The following is a 13,983-nucleotide window of genomic DNA, read 5'->3' on the forward strand; positions in this document are numbered from 1 at the left end:
AATTGTCATTCAACCGGTAGCGGAATTTAATTAAATTTTCATTTAAATCAAATGGAATGCGATTTCCACAATGGATGGTTTACCAGGCTACTTCATATGGTAGGCCGCAGTATCATGGTCAGTATCATAGTAGTATCTGGTCAGTATCATAGTCCGTATTATCATGTCAGTACCATGGTGGGGCAAGGTGGCGCAGTCGGTAACGCTGTCGCCTCACAGCTAGAAGGTCCTGGGTTCGATTCCCGCTGGGGGCGTGTTCTCTCCGTGTCATCAGTGCCCATACCCAAGGTGGGGTTGGCGAAAGGGCCTTTCTGTGTGGAGTTTGCATGTTCTCCCCGTGTTCCCAAGGGTAGGTACCCTCACAAAAACATGCAGTAATCCTGGTCACTATACTGCCTCCCCCTGGCCAGCCGGGGCGCCTGATGGAGGGGAAAGGAACTGGTTGGAATAACGTGTTCCTTCCACGCGCTACGTCCAACCAGGGAAACTCTCCCCTGTCAGGTGACAAGAAGGTCAGTTGGCTCTCATGCATTGAAGGAGGCATGAGCTCGGTCCTGGCCTCCCTAGGTTGGCAGAGGGAAGGTAGTCTATTTCTATTACATAGACAATTGGCACTGGGTGTAAAAAATAGGGTTACAAAATCGTGGGATAAAAGATTTAAGAAAAAAAAAATGTCAGTATCATGGTAGTATCATGGTCAGTACCTATGTTCAGTATCCTGGTCAGTAGCATGGGCAACTAACTATCAGTATCATGGTCAGTATCATGGTTGTTTCATGGTCAACTAACTAATGTATTGGCAGAAAACATACAGTATATAGAGGAGAAACCTATGCAGGAGGAGATTCTATGTAACGTTAGAAGGCCTCACAAAGAGTAGCTGGGGAAGCAGCTACTCCTGAGGCCAGAAAACATTCAGTGCTGCTAGGGCAAGGCAAGGGTCTGAAGTCTATAGGCAGGGGAGAAAGCCCTGGAAGGTCCCACCCATAAGAGGGGGAGAGTAAGCACACAAATCATGTGTTGGTCTGATATGCTGGAAAAAGTACTCGACGTTTGTCCACATGAGGGCGACAAAGGTCCATCTTTGCAAGTGCTACTGTGCACAAAATCACAGCAGCACTTGCAAAGATCGGCCTTTGTCGCCCTCATGTGGACAAAAGTAGAAGTAGTCAATAAATCCAGTGTTCACTCAGTTAAATACAATATTAAAAACGAGATGACGGCGCTAGTCTATACTATATATATAAGCTATTAAAATCTACAAGCTCACAATGAGATGCATTGCGAGCTTGTAGATCTGCTATTTTCAGCGCACTGTCGTAAAACAGCATACAATAAACATGACCCTGTCCCTGGAACGAAACATTTTCAGATGAGGGGTCCTTGGCACACAAAGGGTTACTGATTTCGAAGGCATTGGTAGAATCGGCCTCGAGTCTTAATGGGTTAATGACCCTGACAACTGTATTCTGGGTCATTTCTTGTACTGAACCTGAACCATGAGGTCACACCTCTCTGTTGTTATTATTATTATTGTGATGATGATTATAAAGATACAGTATATAAACGAACGCATGGGTCCAGCTTAAAATGTTAACAGTTAAAACATAATAGGGTTCTGTTGTCCATGGGTCTTTGACCCATGGACAACAGAATGTTGTGGAACAATTAGCATTATTTTAGACCACTGTTTCCCAAACAGCTGGTCGGGCCCAGTGGTGGAAAAAGTAGGCCTACTCACATTTTTTACTTAAAGTACCAATACTGCAATATAGAAATACTCTGTAAGTAAAAGTCCAGAATTCTAATGTACTTAAAGTACCAAAAGTAAAAGTAATATATTTAATAAAATATTTGAAAATAGCAGATCTACAAGCTCACAACGCGTCGCATAGGTATAGAATAGGGCTGAAGTGGCTGAAGTTTCATAATATAATTTATTTATGAAAAGTAACTAGTATAACTAAAGTTTTCAAGTACAATATTTGCCTCTGAGATGTAGTGGAGTAGAAGTAAAAGTATTGGAAATTGGAAATACCCAAGTAAAGTACAAATACCAAAACATTTTACACCACTGGTCGGACCCCATCTTTTGGTCGCGAACCAATTTGTATGGGTCGCGAGTAAACATCTTTTTTTTCCCATTTCCTACATGAAACAAATAAGTGTTAAATAGCTCTATATTCTGATAGCACTCATTGCTATAGAGTGTTTGTTCAGTAACAGCAGTCTCCATCTCTTTCCAGCTCTTTTATTAAACAGAAAATGCATTTCCAGGTCGGGATACTATGGAAGCTGAGTGATTTAAAGGACGACTTCACCCATTTTCAACCTATCTTCATATAATTGGTCCTCACTAATACTCATGACTATCTTCATATAATTGGTCCTCACCATTTACTGCCAATCACGTAGATCTACGCGAACCGCTTTAAAGCCGCCACATGCCAATCGCGTAGATCTACGTGAAGTGAAAAAAAAAAGACCAAGGAGATATGATTAGTTGAAGATCTAGACTCCTATCCACTTCCTTGTTAACTTAAAAATGCTGTATTTCGGCTCCTGAGTACTTTTTTTTTTCCAATGAAAAACTCTGGCACTGGCTAAAAAAATATGAAAATACCTCTGGCAGTTAATGGGCTAATACTCATGATAAAATGCTACGATTTTTTTCTACTCAGTCTGTCTCTCATAGGAGGGCTGTGGACAGGCCAGAAACCTGTCTACCAGTGACATCGTTAGGCAGGATTTTTTTCCCCAACAAGATTTCAGCATTCGTCCTTTAAGTAAAAAGTAGCAATACCACAATATTAAAAATACTCTTGTTACAATTAAAAGGCCGGCGTTCAAAATGTTGCTTGAGTAAAAGTACAAACGTATTGGTATCAAAATATACTTAATACTCCACTAAAGTAAAAAATACCTCAACTGTACAGTACTTGAATAAATGTACTTAGTTACTTTACACCACTGCATTGCAATGATGGCTCACAGCTGAAGTTTGGCAGTAAAGGACCATAGATCATGTAAATATAAGACAACATTTTTATTTAAAAAAAGACAAAAGAAAAAAAAAATCGCAGTGGGGGGCTGAAGACACAAAACATTGAGAATGCCCTCATCATCATCATCATCGCCATTGAGCCCGGTTCGAGCCCGGGTGCTCGGATGGCGCAAGGGGTGAAGAACCTGTCCACCAACATGGAGTGTAGGGGTTTGAACCCACCGCATCCGGTTTGGCTGAGTGTCTGTACGGAGCCAGGTGGGGAGCGGAGGAAAGGGCGACCTTTGTCACTGGTGGGGAGTGTTGAGCAGGAGGAGGAGTAAGGACGGCGGCACTATGTCCTCCCGGCGGGCGCTCCTCACTGGCACAAGGTGAACCAGTAGAGCACATAACAGCAGTGGCAACACAGACAACGTGTGTGTGTGGGCGGAATACATTGTCATATAATGACAATTAAAAGACGATATAACGACAAAAAAACAAACCAGAAAAGTCACCACAACCCGCCCTGCTGATGAGCATTTAGTGCACAAACTCACACAGGCAAACAAAACATCTCCAGGATCGCAAACATCAGGTAATAAGTCAGGGCACCTAAACACTGGCAAATAAATAGGAGGGGAGACAGGGGGGGGAGGGGCGTTTGTTTTTCAGTCTTTAGCCAGTGTGTGTTTGTGATGCTTTCTAGCAGCTCTCCTCAATCATCCAGGAACTCATCGATGAACTCCATTACCTCCCCCTGTGGACGCACACACACACACGCACACAGAAAATGTCTTACAGTTTTGCAAGTCAATTATGCAACCAGTGACTTTGCATATTTCCCCTCCATCATGATGACTTCTGTGAATTCTCACAGATAAAACTCCAAGTCATCGTAGTGATACCACACTGAAATCTTAGTGTCACGCTGCCATCTAGTGGCCATTTGCGGTAATGTATTTGTGATAAACAGGTCACCGTTGACTGCAGGCGGTGATCAAACCATTGACCAACTAAAGAAGCTTTGTTTATGTCCTTAATTCCAGACAGAGGAGACGGCCATGAGAACGGCAAAGGAGCTCAAACTGTGACTGTCACACTTTTACACGAATCATGCAGCGCTATTTAGATGTGCATCTGCTGCCCTGGAATCAAGGAAGCATCTTGTGACACACACACACACACACACACACACACACACACACACACACACACACACACACACACACACACACACACACACACACACACACACACACACACACACACACACACACACACACACACACACACACACACACACACACACACACACACACACACACACACACACACACACACACACACGTGAACACTGGCACGTACCTCGTCGTCGCTCACTAGGCGCTGTTTGGAGAACTCCTGCATTTCTAGCTGCATGGTGGTCTGGTTGAAGTACCGCACTGCCTCCTGTAACACGCGCACGCACGCACACTTTACATTAATGACGGTGGTGGAAAAGGTACTCGCATGTCTTTACTTGAGTAAAAGTATCAATACTGCAAACTAGAAATTACAAGTGAAAGTCCGGAATTCAAAAATATACTTAAAAGTACCAAAAGTAAAAGTACTCCTTATGTGAAATGTTCCATTGTATACAAATCTTTTGAATATAGCAGATCTACAAGCTCACAACCCTTGTAGATCGGCTATTTTCAAATGGCCGAAACATATGGCTGAGGTGGTTAGAGGTGTATATTTTGTAAAAATAACAAAAATCTACAAAGCAACTAGAAACTAAAGTTTTCAAATAATTGTAGTGGAGTAGGCTCGGCCCGGCCCGACTAATTAGCATTTAAACATCGGGTCGGGTAGGATCGGGCAGAATTGGAGAACTCTACTGACCGCTCTGGGGAAGAAGTCCTCGTCTACCAGTCCCCACTTCTCCCTGTGGAAGCGGTAGTACGCCACGTTGTTCTTCATGACCTCGTCGTTGGGGTCAAACAGCATGTAGCTGGCTACGCACGGCACCGCGTTCTTCAGGTCGTCCACTGTGGCACAAAGACACAGACAAACCCACAACGTTGTACATTTATGAATGAAGGGACGGACGGCCGGCCGTGTGCCAGCTGCAGAGCCGTTAGCTAGTTAGTATTTGGTGATAAAAGGAAAAGAGCACATCAGCCCTGCCACAACATACAGCAGACTCAATATCACAGAGGATAAAAACACAATAAGGCCCTTAAAGGGATGGTTCACCCCCAATTAGTCACCCCATGGGAGACTTGAATTCATGATTTTATTTTATTTTTGTCGCATTCCTAAGCCAATAATTTGATGACCGGCAGCGGTTCCGATAGGAGACACAAAGACGTCACTCCAGTGGCAACCCTAGTGAAAAACACTCACTTTTGTAATAGGCGAACTGCAGGTAGTGGTACATGGTGGCCACAAACTTCTCCACCACGAAACCTCCCACGACGGGGGTCAGGTCACTCTCACACTTCACCTTCCTCTCCAGCACCTCGATGTAGTGGTCTGCATGGGTTAACACAGAGAGCATGGGGATAAAGCTCATTAAAATCTCAAAAACAAATGATGTTTAGGTATCATATCATCATTCTAAAACCAAACCTGCTTTTTCCTACTGTTCTACATACAGACAACCAGTTGAAGAAATCACAGATTGAATGAAATATCCAAGACCATACGGAAGATGATACTGAACAGGTATTCTATCCTGCTACTTTGACCAATTCAAACACTATTCAAAACACTCTTTATTCTATCGCTAGTTTGACAACTTCGAACACTCTTTAATCTTAAAATAACCTAAAATAGCCGATCTACAAGCTCACAACACTTCACGCTGTGACGTGTTGTGAGCTTGTAGATCGGCTATTTTCGGCGCAAGACATGCTGGCCAGGTGGCCATCTATTAGAGAGACTAGGAAATGCAGTTGGTCTCAAAGACAGACGTGTAGACAAAACGATATAGCTATAGGGACAGCAGACAGACGTGACTGACCGGCGATAGACGGGTAGAAGTCTTTGAAGTCTTTGACGTCCCGCGCGCCCTCCGAAGCGGCCAGACACTCGTCGTAAACTTTGAAGAAGTCCCGCAGTGCCAGCTCCATGTCGGCCACCGAGGTCCGGTAGTTGCCTCCGTTGTATGCCCGCACCGAGCGCACAAATAGAGTCTGGAACACAGAACATGACAGAAAAGGTTTGAAGTGGTTAACATTTATTTTATTTAAAAGGAGGGCTTTAACACCATGTTCTCTATCAAATTGGGGGCTTTGATGCTTTTTGGAAAACAATTTAATAATAAACTAGAAAATGTGCTCCTCGGAGCACAGGTCTCCGCCAGGCGAGTACTGTTCCTGATTAATCCTGTCTTACCTATTTATATTACATATTGTCACGTGTCACGTGAAGCTTGACCGATGTTAGCTTGGCTGAGACGGACACACACACACACACAGAGGGTAAAACATACTCTCCACCATGCCTTCGGCCTGGCGGAGACAAAAATCACACCCAGTGTGAAGTGAGCGGTGTTATTTAGAAACAACAGTGGTCATCACAGTGATGGAAGCTCACTTTTCAAAAAAAATATTTTTTTTGAAGTGCGTGGTGCTATTTATAGGTTATTATTTCATCATGCGTCTCGCTAGCCAATCAAAGCAAAGGGTCTGAATAGAGTCAGCCAATCACGGTAGAATATTCCATATTGTCACGTGTCACGTGAAGCTTGACCAATGTTAGCTTGGCTGAGACGGACACACACACACGGAGGGTAAAACATACTCTCCACCATGCCTTCGGCCTGGCGGAGACAATAATAATAAAATAAAAAACTTTAGGGGAAATACAGTGTACAGTTCTTTTATCTTCTTTTGGTCCAGCACCTGCCTAAAGGCTACGGTCACACCTAACTTTGTGTCTGCCTATGTGGCCTATGTCTTTTTGCAATGGTTTTCAATGGGAACCGGAGCGCTTGTTGGCATATTGCGTTCTATGCACCAGGGCGCCTCAAGTAGAGAAAAAGTCAATTTGAAGCAGATTAATGCTCAAGGCTGCAAAGCTACTCCATTTTTTTAAAGGCTGCACAAAACAGGTGTAACCGTAGCCGTGGGGGTGTGCGACTACTGACTACTATGTATTAACCCATTAATACCTGGAACGCATCTGTGTCACTTTAGGTTTCTTTGGCTATTCAAAAATAGCAGATATACAAGCTCATAGCGCGGCACCGAGTGCCGCGCTATGAGCTTGTAGATCTGCTATTTTTGAAAAATCTTGAAAAAAAATTTGGGATTTTTTTTCAAAAAACTGTTAGGATTTAGAAAACATTTTGAAGAATCGCCTCAGGTCTTAAAGGGTTAATACTGTGTGTGTGTGTGTGTGTGTGTGTGTGTGTGTGTGTGTGTGTGTGTGCGTGTGCGTGTGCGTGTGTGTGTACCTCATAGGTTTTGGTCTCCAGGTCTTTCAGGTGGTCCTCGGCTCCAGGGAGGCTCTTGTAGTAAGCCATGTTCCTCATCATCATCTCATCGTCCGGGTGTTTGAGCAGGAAGGTGTGAGCCGCCGACACCGCCTTGGCCAGGTTGTCAGACTGCATGGGGACAGAATGAACGACATGTTCACATTAACCCTTTAAGACCTGAGGCGATTCTTAAAAATGTTTTCTAAATCCTAACATTTTTTGAAAAAAATCAGAAAAATATTTTTTCAAGATTTTTCAAAAATAGCAGATCTACAAGCTCGTAGCGCGGCACTCGGTGCCGCGCTATGAGCTTGTATATCTGCTATTTTTGAATAGCCAAAGAAATCTAAAGTGACACAGATGCGTTCCAGGTATTAATGGGTTAACACAACATGACAAACAGTAAAAAATGCCGTCAGACATGCAGCAGTATTCAAAGTGGGTTTCGGGGACCCCCCAGGTCGCAGTTTGATTGATTGATTTAATACTTTATTAGCAGTTTGCAAAAAAAGCACAGGAGAGTACAAGAAAGCCTATGGCTCGTTTCCATTGGGGTCCTTTGCACTCAATTCATCGAAACATTTTATGACAGACAACTATACACTACTATGCTTCATGCTTGGTTAACCCATTAAGACCTGGAACCGTGTCATTTTTTGATTTGAGCTAAAAAGCATTATTTTACGCTTTGGGCTATTCAAAAATAGCAGATATACAAGCTCATAGCTACGAGAGCTTGTAGATCTGCTATTTTTGAAAAATCGTGAAAATGTTTGCAAATCTTTGAATATATATACTTTTAAAGCGAACATTTTTTACTCAAATCTTTGCTTCTGGGGGGTCCCTGGAACAAAATATTTTGATGGGGGTCCAAATACATATCATTTTGGGGGTCCTGGACATGAAAAAGATTGAGCACCACTGATATAGAAACATACGTTTTTTCAGAAAACTGTTGAGATTTAGGAGACATGTAGAATCGGCTTCAGGTCTCAATGGGTTAACCCATTGATACCTGGAACGCATCTGTGTCACTTTAGATTTCTTTGGCTATTCAAAAATAGCAGATCTACAAGCTCATAGCGCGGCATGAGCTTGTAGATCTGCTATTTTTGAAAAATCGAGGAAAAAAAATGTGGGTTTTTCTTTCAAAAAATTGTTAGGATTTAGAAGACTATTCTAGAATCTTCTCGGGTCTTAATGGGTTAAAGGATACATACATACAGCCGTCCCCTTTTCACATACACAACCCCACACACAACATTTGCCCTCACAAATACGCACGTTTCACAAAAATCCAGAATGAATCGTATGATGCCTCTCACTCACTTTGAAGTAGGCGTACTGCAGGAAGCGATAGGGCTCCCGCCTCTCGAACTCCTCCACGGTGTCGCGGCTGGGCATGGTCTGCCTGAAGGCGGGCAGGCCGCCCTTGCAGCGCTTCAGGCACTGGGCGCGCTTCATCACGTTGCCGAACACCCGCAGCTCCGGGAACTCCTGGAACTTGTCCTCGTCGTCCAGGCGCAGCGAGCTGCAGTTGAGGTTGCAGAAGGCCTCGCTGTCCCGCAGCAGCCGGTAGAGGCGCAGCGACACCTGCAGCAGTGGTGGAGAAAAAGGTTAGGCTTTGACTTTTAGTGGCTTTTGACAGTTTTGAATTGCAGCCACCTGTAAGTGCCATTTAAGTGTCATTTTTAGAAAAAAAAATATGTTTCTATAATTAGTATAATATCAGTGGTTCTCAAACTTTTTCATGTCAAGGACCCCCAAAATGATATGTATTTGGTCGCGGGCCCCCATCTCAAAATATGTTGTTCCCCCCCCCCCAAAAAAGCAAAGATTTGAGTTTTTAAAAAAAAGAAATTTGATTAAAAAAATAGCAGATCTACAAGCTCATAGCTTATGAGCTTGTAGATCTGCTATTTTTGAATAGCCAAAGAAATCTTAAAATGACACAGATGAGTTCCCCGGTCTTAAAGGGTTAGAGCGGTTTTGAAGGAGAGTAGGGATTTATACTCCTTTACGACTGTTAGGTAGGGCTTCCACATTTTTGTGGCATAGCAGGAGAACCGATTTAACCCCTTGTTTGAGCCAAATCTGGGTTGAACGTGATTAGTGGAGCTCCCTCTGGTGTTGTGTTTGTGGACGTCATTGATGTTTTTTTAAGTAGTTTACAGGTGCGTGTCTTTGTGGTGTTCACACCGCCCCAAGTTCTCCCACACAACCATCCTTCTCCGTTCTTTACACTGGCGCCCCGTAGCGGCTCGCATCCAGTTTAAAACCCTGGTGCTAGCCTATAGGGCAGTGAAAGGAACAGCTCCTTCTTACCTCCAGGCTATGGTCAAAGCTTACAGACTGATTGCCTCGTCGCTCAAGGGTCCTTCTGGCCGATCTACACGGTCACAGCTTTTTTTCTGTTTTGGCCCCACAGTGGTGGAATGAACTCCCCACTGATGTCAGGACAGCAGAGTCACTGCCCGCAGGCTGAAAACCCACCTCTTCAGGATACACTACCCTTCCTCTTTGCCTGGCCTTCTTGTTGTCAATTAGCTGTACGAGCTCTTGTCTTATTGGATCTTGTTTATTCGATACACTTATTTGTTTTCGCTCTTGCTCATTTGATTTTCCTACTTTGTCCCATCTGTTTATGAAAGTAGGTAGCTGATATATTGCACTTTTACTTTAGCGCTAGGTATACTCTTAGTCGATTGTTTTAGAAGAGAATGCACTTAATACTTCTGGTGATTAGTAGTTTCGTTCCCTACCTATGTTGAATGCACTTATTGTAAGTCGCTTTGGATAAAAGCGTCTGCGAAATGACTTAATGTAATGTAATGTGTAGTGTATCTTATAGACCAGGCCCATTGCAAATTGCTGTACTCTGTCCTCTACCCTGAGCCATCCCACCATAGCAAATGAAATGAGCAGGGGTTAGATGAGTTGTAGGTGTAAGGCCAAGCAGTAAGTTTGTTTTGGGGATGTCTGGAGCCTTGTTTTTACGGCCTTTGTGGTGCTGTGGTACCATGAGGTGCATGCATAGTCAATATGAGTGCTCCTGTTAAGAGTCCTCAATGTATTCTTACTGACCAGTGAGGAGATCCTGTACAAAAATCTTGTTCTTTGGTTGACTTTTTTGATTACTTCAGTTGCCATTTCACTGGAAATGTTTTACTTAAAGTAAAAGCATCAATACTGCAATGTAGAAATATATTACTGTAACAAGTAAAAGTCCCGGAATTCAATATTTACTTAAGTAAAAGAAGTAAAAGTACAAAAGTATTGTTGGCATCCATCAAAATGTACTTAAAGTACCAAAAGTAAAAGTACTCAGTCGTTATGGAGAACGTCCCATTTCTCAAGTTTTTGAAAATAGCAGATCTACAAGCTCACAATGCATTGTGAGCTTGTAGTCGATCGGCTATTTTCAAATGGCCGAAATGTACATAGGGCTGAAGTGGTTACTGTATGTTTTGAAATAATAATCTTAAATCTACAAAGTAACTAGTAACTAAAGTTTTCAAATAATTGTAGTGGAGTAAAAAGTACAATATTTGCCTCTGAGATGTAGTGGAGTAGAAGTAAAAGTACTTTGGAAAATTTGGAAATACTCCAGTAAAGTAAAGAAAATACCTCAGAACTGTACTTAAGTAGGGTAAGTGATATTTTTTTGGTTAAACAAAAAGTTTTGTTAAAGCACTATATTGTGATAGTAATCATTGCTATAGTGTTTGTTCAGTAACGGGAGTCTCTCTGTCTCTCCAGCTCTTTAATGAACAGAAAATAAATGTTTAGGTAGGTGACACAATCTCAGCCAATCAGGAGAGAGTACCCATTTATGTGTTCCAGTTCCAATGGACCCTTCGCTAAGCCCCACCCACTCCACTCTGTGACTGGTGGTGCGAAGTTAGTCACACCCAGGCCTGGCAGCGCCTGGCAATCTCTGCTTCTCACCCATTGACTTGCATGTTAAATGACGGCTTTTCCCCTTAAAAATAATCGATAATTTCAGCAGCAATAGCTTCAAAATCTCTTCTAAATCTAGTCAACAAGGCCTGCAGTAGGCTATGCACTGGACAAATGTGCATGACATTATTTCAATAAACTAAAAACACGGGAAATGTTAGAGGGAGTAATAGCCATGGATACACGACGGTCGTCTGTCTCGACCGTCATGGATGAATTTCAACCTGGTGTTTGCACTTTCTCCATTTATAGCCCGTACATCTACAGAAACGTTCATATTTCAAATATAAAGTGCTTATCCCATGGCCACGGATGTTACATTTATGTACGGGCTCTCAAAAGTACCCGTATCATCCGTATTGTTCAATAAAAAGCATTTTAATCTGATCGGTGGCCATTTTCTCCATATGCTTTCAACAAAGCGACCCTATCGGTTGGTAGGTGTATTGCACTCTGATACATTATAACTCTATGAGAAAATGGCCACCGATCGGATTAAAATGCTTTTTATTGAACAATACAGAATATACGGGTACTTTTGAGAGTCCCGTGCATCATTTTAACATCCGTGGCCATAGGGTAAGCAATTTATATTTGAAATCTGAACGTTTATATATATGTACGGACCGTAAATGGAGAAAGTGCAAACACCAGGTTGAAGTTGATCCATGACTGTAACAGGAGTTTTCATGTACCGCAGGGTAAGACTACAGTAGCAGTTAATAAATAGACGAACAAATGAATTAATATACTTTAACGTGCGGAATCCGAAACAGGCAGCGCTGTGATTCTGAATTTTGTTACGATCACGGTGATTAGTAGCCTATTGTTGACACCACCTGGGCGAGTGAGTCGTGTAACTTTCCTGACGTTAAGCTGTGTATGTGTTCAACAACACAGCCATATTCAGCCTTGCAGTTTAAGTGCAGATTTCAGCTTGGGAAAAGCAGCCTCCAACGGGTTTGGGTACGTGGTTCATAGTCACCATTGCGTTATCGTGGTATTCCTATTCTTGCTATTATGTTGCAAATGATTGTGTGTGTGCGGGCGAAATAACATTGACAGCTATGGCAGGTGACGAAAGCTTGCCAGACCTGTGCCAGGCTAACAACGGTTGCTAAGCTGGCATTGGACAATCGCTTTTGGGGTGGGGTTTAGCGAAGGGTCCATTGTGTATCTGCTCATTTCTTAGTGTCATCACTTCCAATTTCACTTGTTTAATCTGTATCCCGAGTCTGACTGAGTTCTCCATCCTGATTGGATACAATTGGTATCCCGACCTGTTTTCCCGACCAATTTTCTGTTTAATAAAGAGCTGGAGAGACATGGAGACTCATGTTACTGAACAAACACTCTATAGCAAATTGCTATAGACTTATTATTAGCAATGAGTACTATCAGAATATAAAGCTATTTAACACCTATTTTAACAAAGAAAATCACTTGTACTTAAGTTACTTAACACCATTGGAAAACAGAAGGTAGCTGTTTTCTCCCCTGATAACATCAAAGGCTGTTTGTTTTCTCCCATCTGAATAAATACAACTTTTAAAACCCTACTTAAGATCAGTACTTGAGTAAATGTACTTAGTTACTTTACACCAATGACCTCCAGGTACTCTGTACAGTACAGTACTTGAGTAAATGCAGTGGTGGAAAAAGTACTCAAATTCTTTACTTAAGTAAAAGTACCAATACTGCATTATAGAAATACTCTGTTACAAGTAAAAGTCCAGAATAAAAAATGCACTTGAGTAAAAGTACAAAAGTATTGGTATCAAAATGTACTTAAAGTACCAAAAGTAAAAGTACTAAAATATTTTCAAATAGCCGATCTACAAGCTCACAACGCGTCGCATTGCGACTCGTTGTGAGCTTGTAGATCTGCTATTTTCAAATAGCCTATGTATAAAATAGGGCTAAAGTGGTTAATGTATGTATCATAATATCATAATTTATATCTGAGAAGTAACTAGTAAGTAAAGTTTTCAAATAATTGTAGTGGAGTAAAAGTACAATATTTGCCTCTGAGATGTAGTGGAGTATAAGTAAAAGTATTGGAAATTGGAAATACTCAAGTAAAGTACAAATACCTCAAAATTGTACTTAAGTACAGTACTTAAGTAAATGTACTTAGTTACTTTCCACCACTGAGTAAATGTACTTTAAGACAGTTATACTTTACCTCCAGGTACTCCACCGTCTCCTTCCACTTCTCGCCGGTGTACTGGTCCAGCGCGTACTTGTAGGCTGAGTCCAGCGGCATGAGCTCGTGTCTGGGGAACGACCTGAAGCTGTACTTCTCGTACTGACCGCGGACCACCGAGCAGAAAACACACAGGAGGACCACTGTGGACAACACTAGAGAAGATGTGGTGGTGGAGGAGGAGGAGGCCATCTTTCTTCTCTCCTAGGGGCTAAAGTATAGCAGCTACGTCCCCAACTTTTTGTTGCGCTTGTGTGTTTGCGTGGTGCGCGTCAGTCTGTGGGTCTCGTCTCTAGTAGCACCGCCTCGACTTCCACCACGTATCCGGACACATCACACCCTGCCCCCCCCGGTCACTGGGCTGGG

General features: G+C 42.5%; 2 protein-coding genes across 2 annotated transcripts in view; both read right to left on the bottom strand.

Annotated features, from left to right (window-relative positions):
- Window positions 1-13,983, bottom strand: part of LOC308094700 (uncharacterized protein) — a 353,814-nt gene that overhangs the window by 67,554 nt on the left and 272,277 nt on the right. The window lies entirely within an intron of this gene.
- crtap (cartilage associated protein) lies at window positions 3,032-13,913 on the bottom strand. The gene is made up of 8 exons (XM_080442802.1): window positions 13,597-13,913; window positions 8,781-9,044; window positions 7,431-7,580; window positions 5,994-6,165; window positions 5,375-5,503; window positions 4,871-5,016; window positions 4,352-4,435; window positions 3,032-3,743 (listed from the first exon to the last, which is right to left on the bottom strand). The coding sequence occupies exons 1-8, from the start codon at window positions 13,807-13,809 to the stop codon at window positions 3,702-3,704; spliced, it is 1,200 nt and encodes a 399-aa protein (XP_080298928.1). The 5' UTR covers window positions 13,810-13,913; the 3' UTR covers window positions 3,032-3,701.

The sequence above is a fragment of the Gymnoscopelus braueri genome (assembly GCF_963280865.1).
Source record: "Gymnoscopelus braueri genome assembly, chromosome: 11".
In the NCBI taxonomy this organism is placed as follows: domain Eukaryota; kingdom Metazoa; phylum Chordata; class Actinopteri; order Myctophiformes; family Myctophidae; genus Gymnoscopelus; species Gymnoscopelus braueri.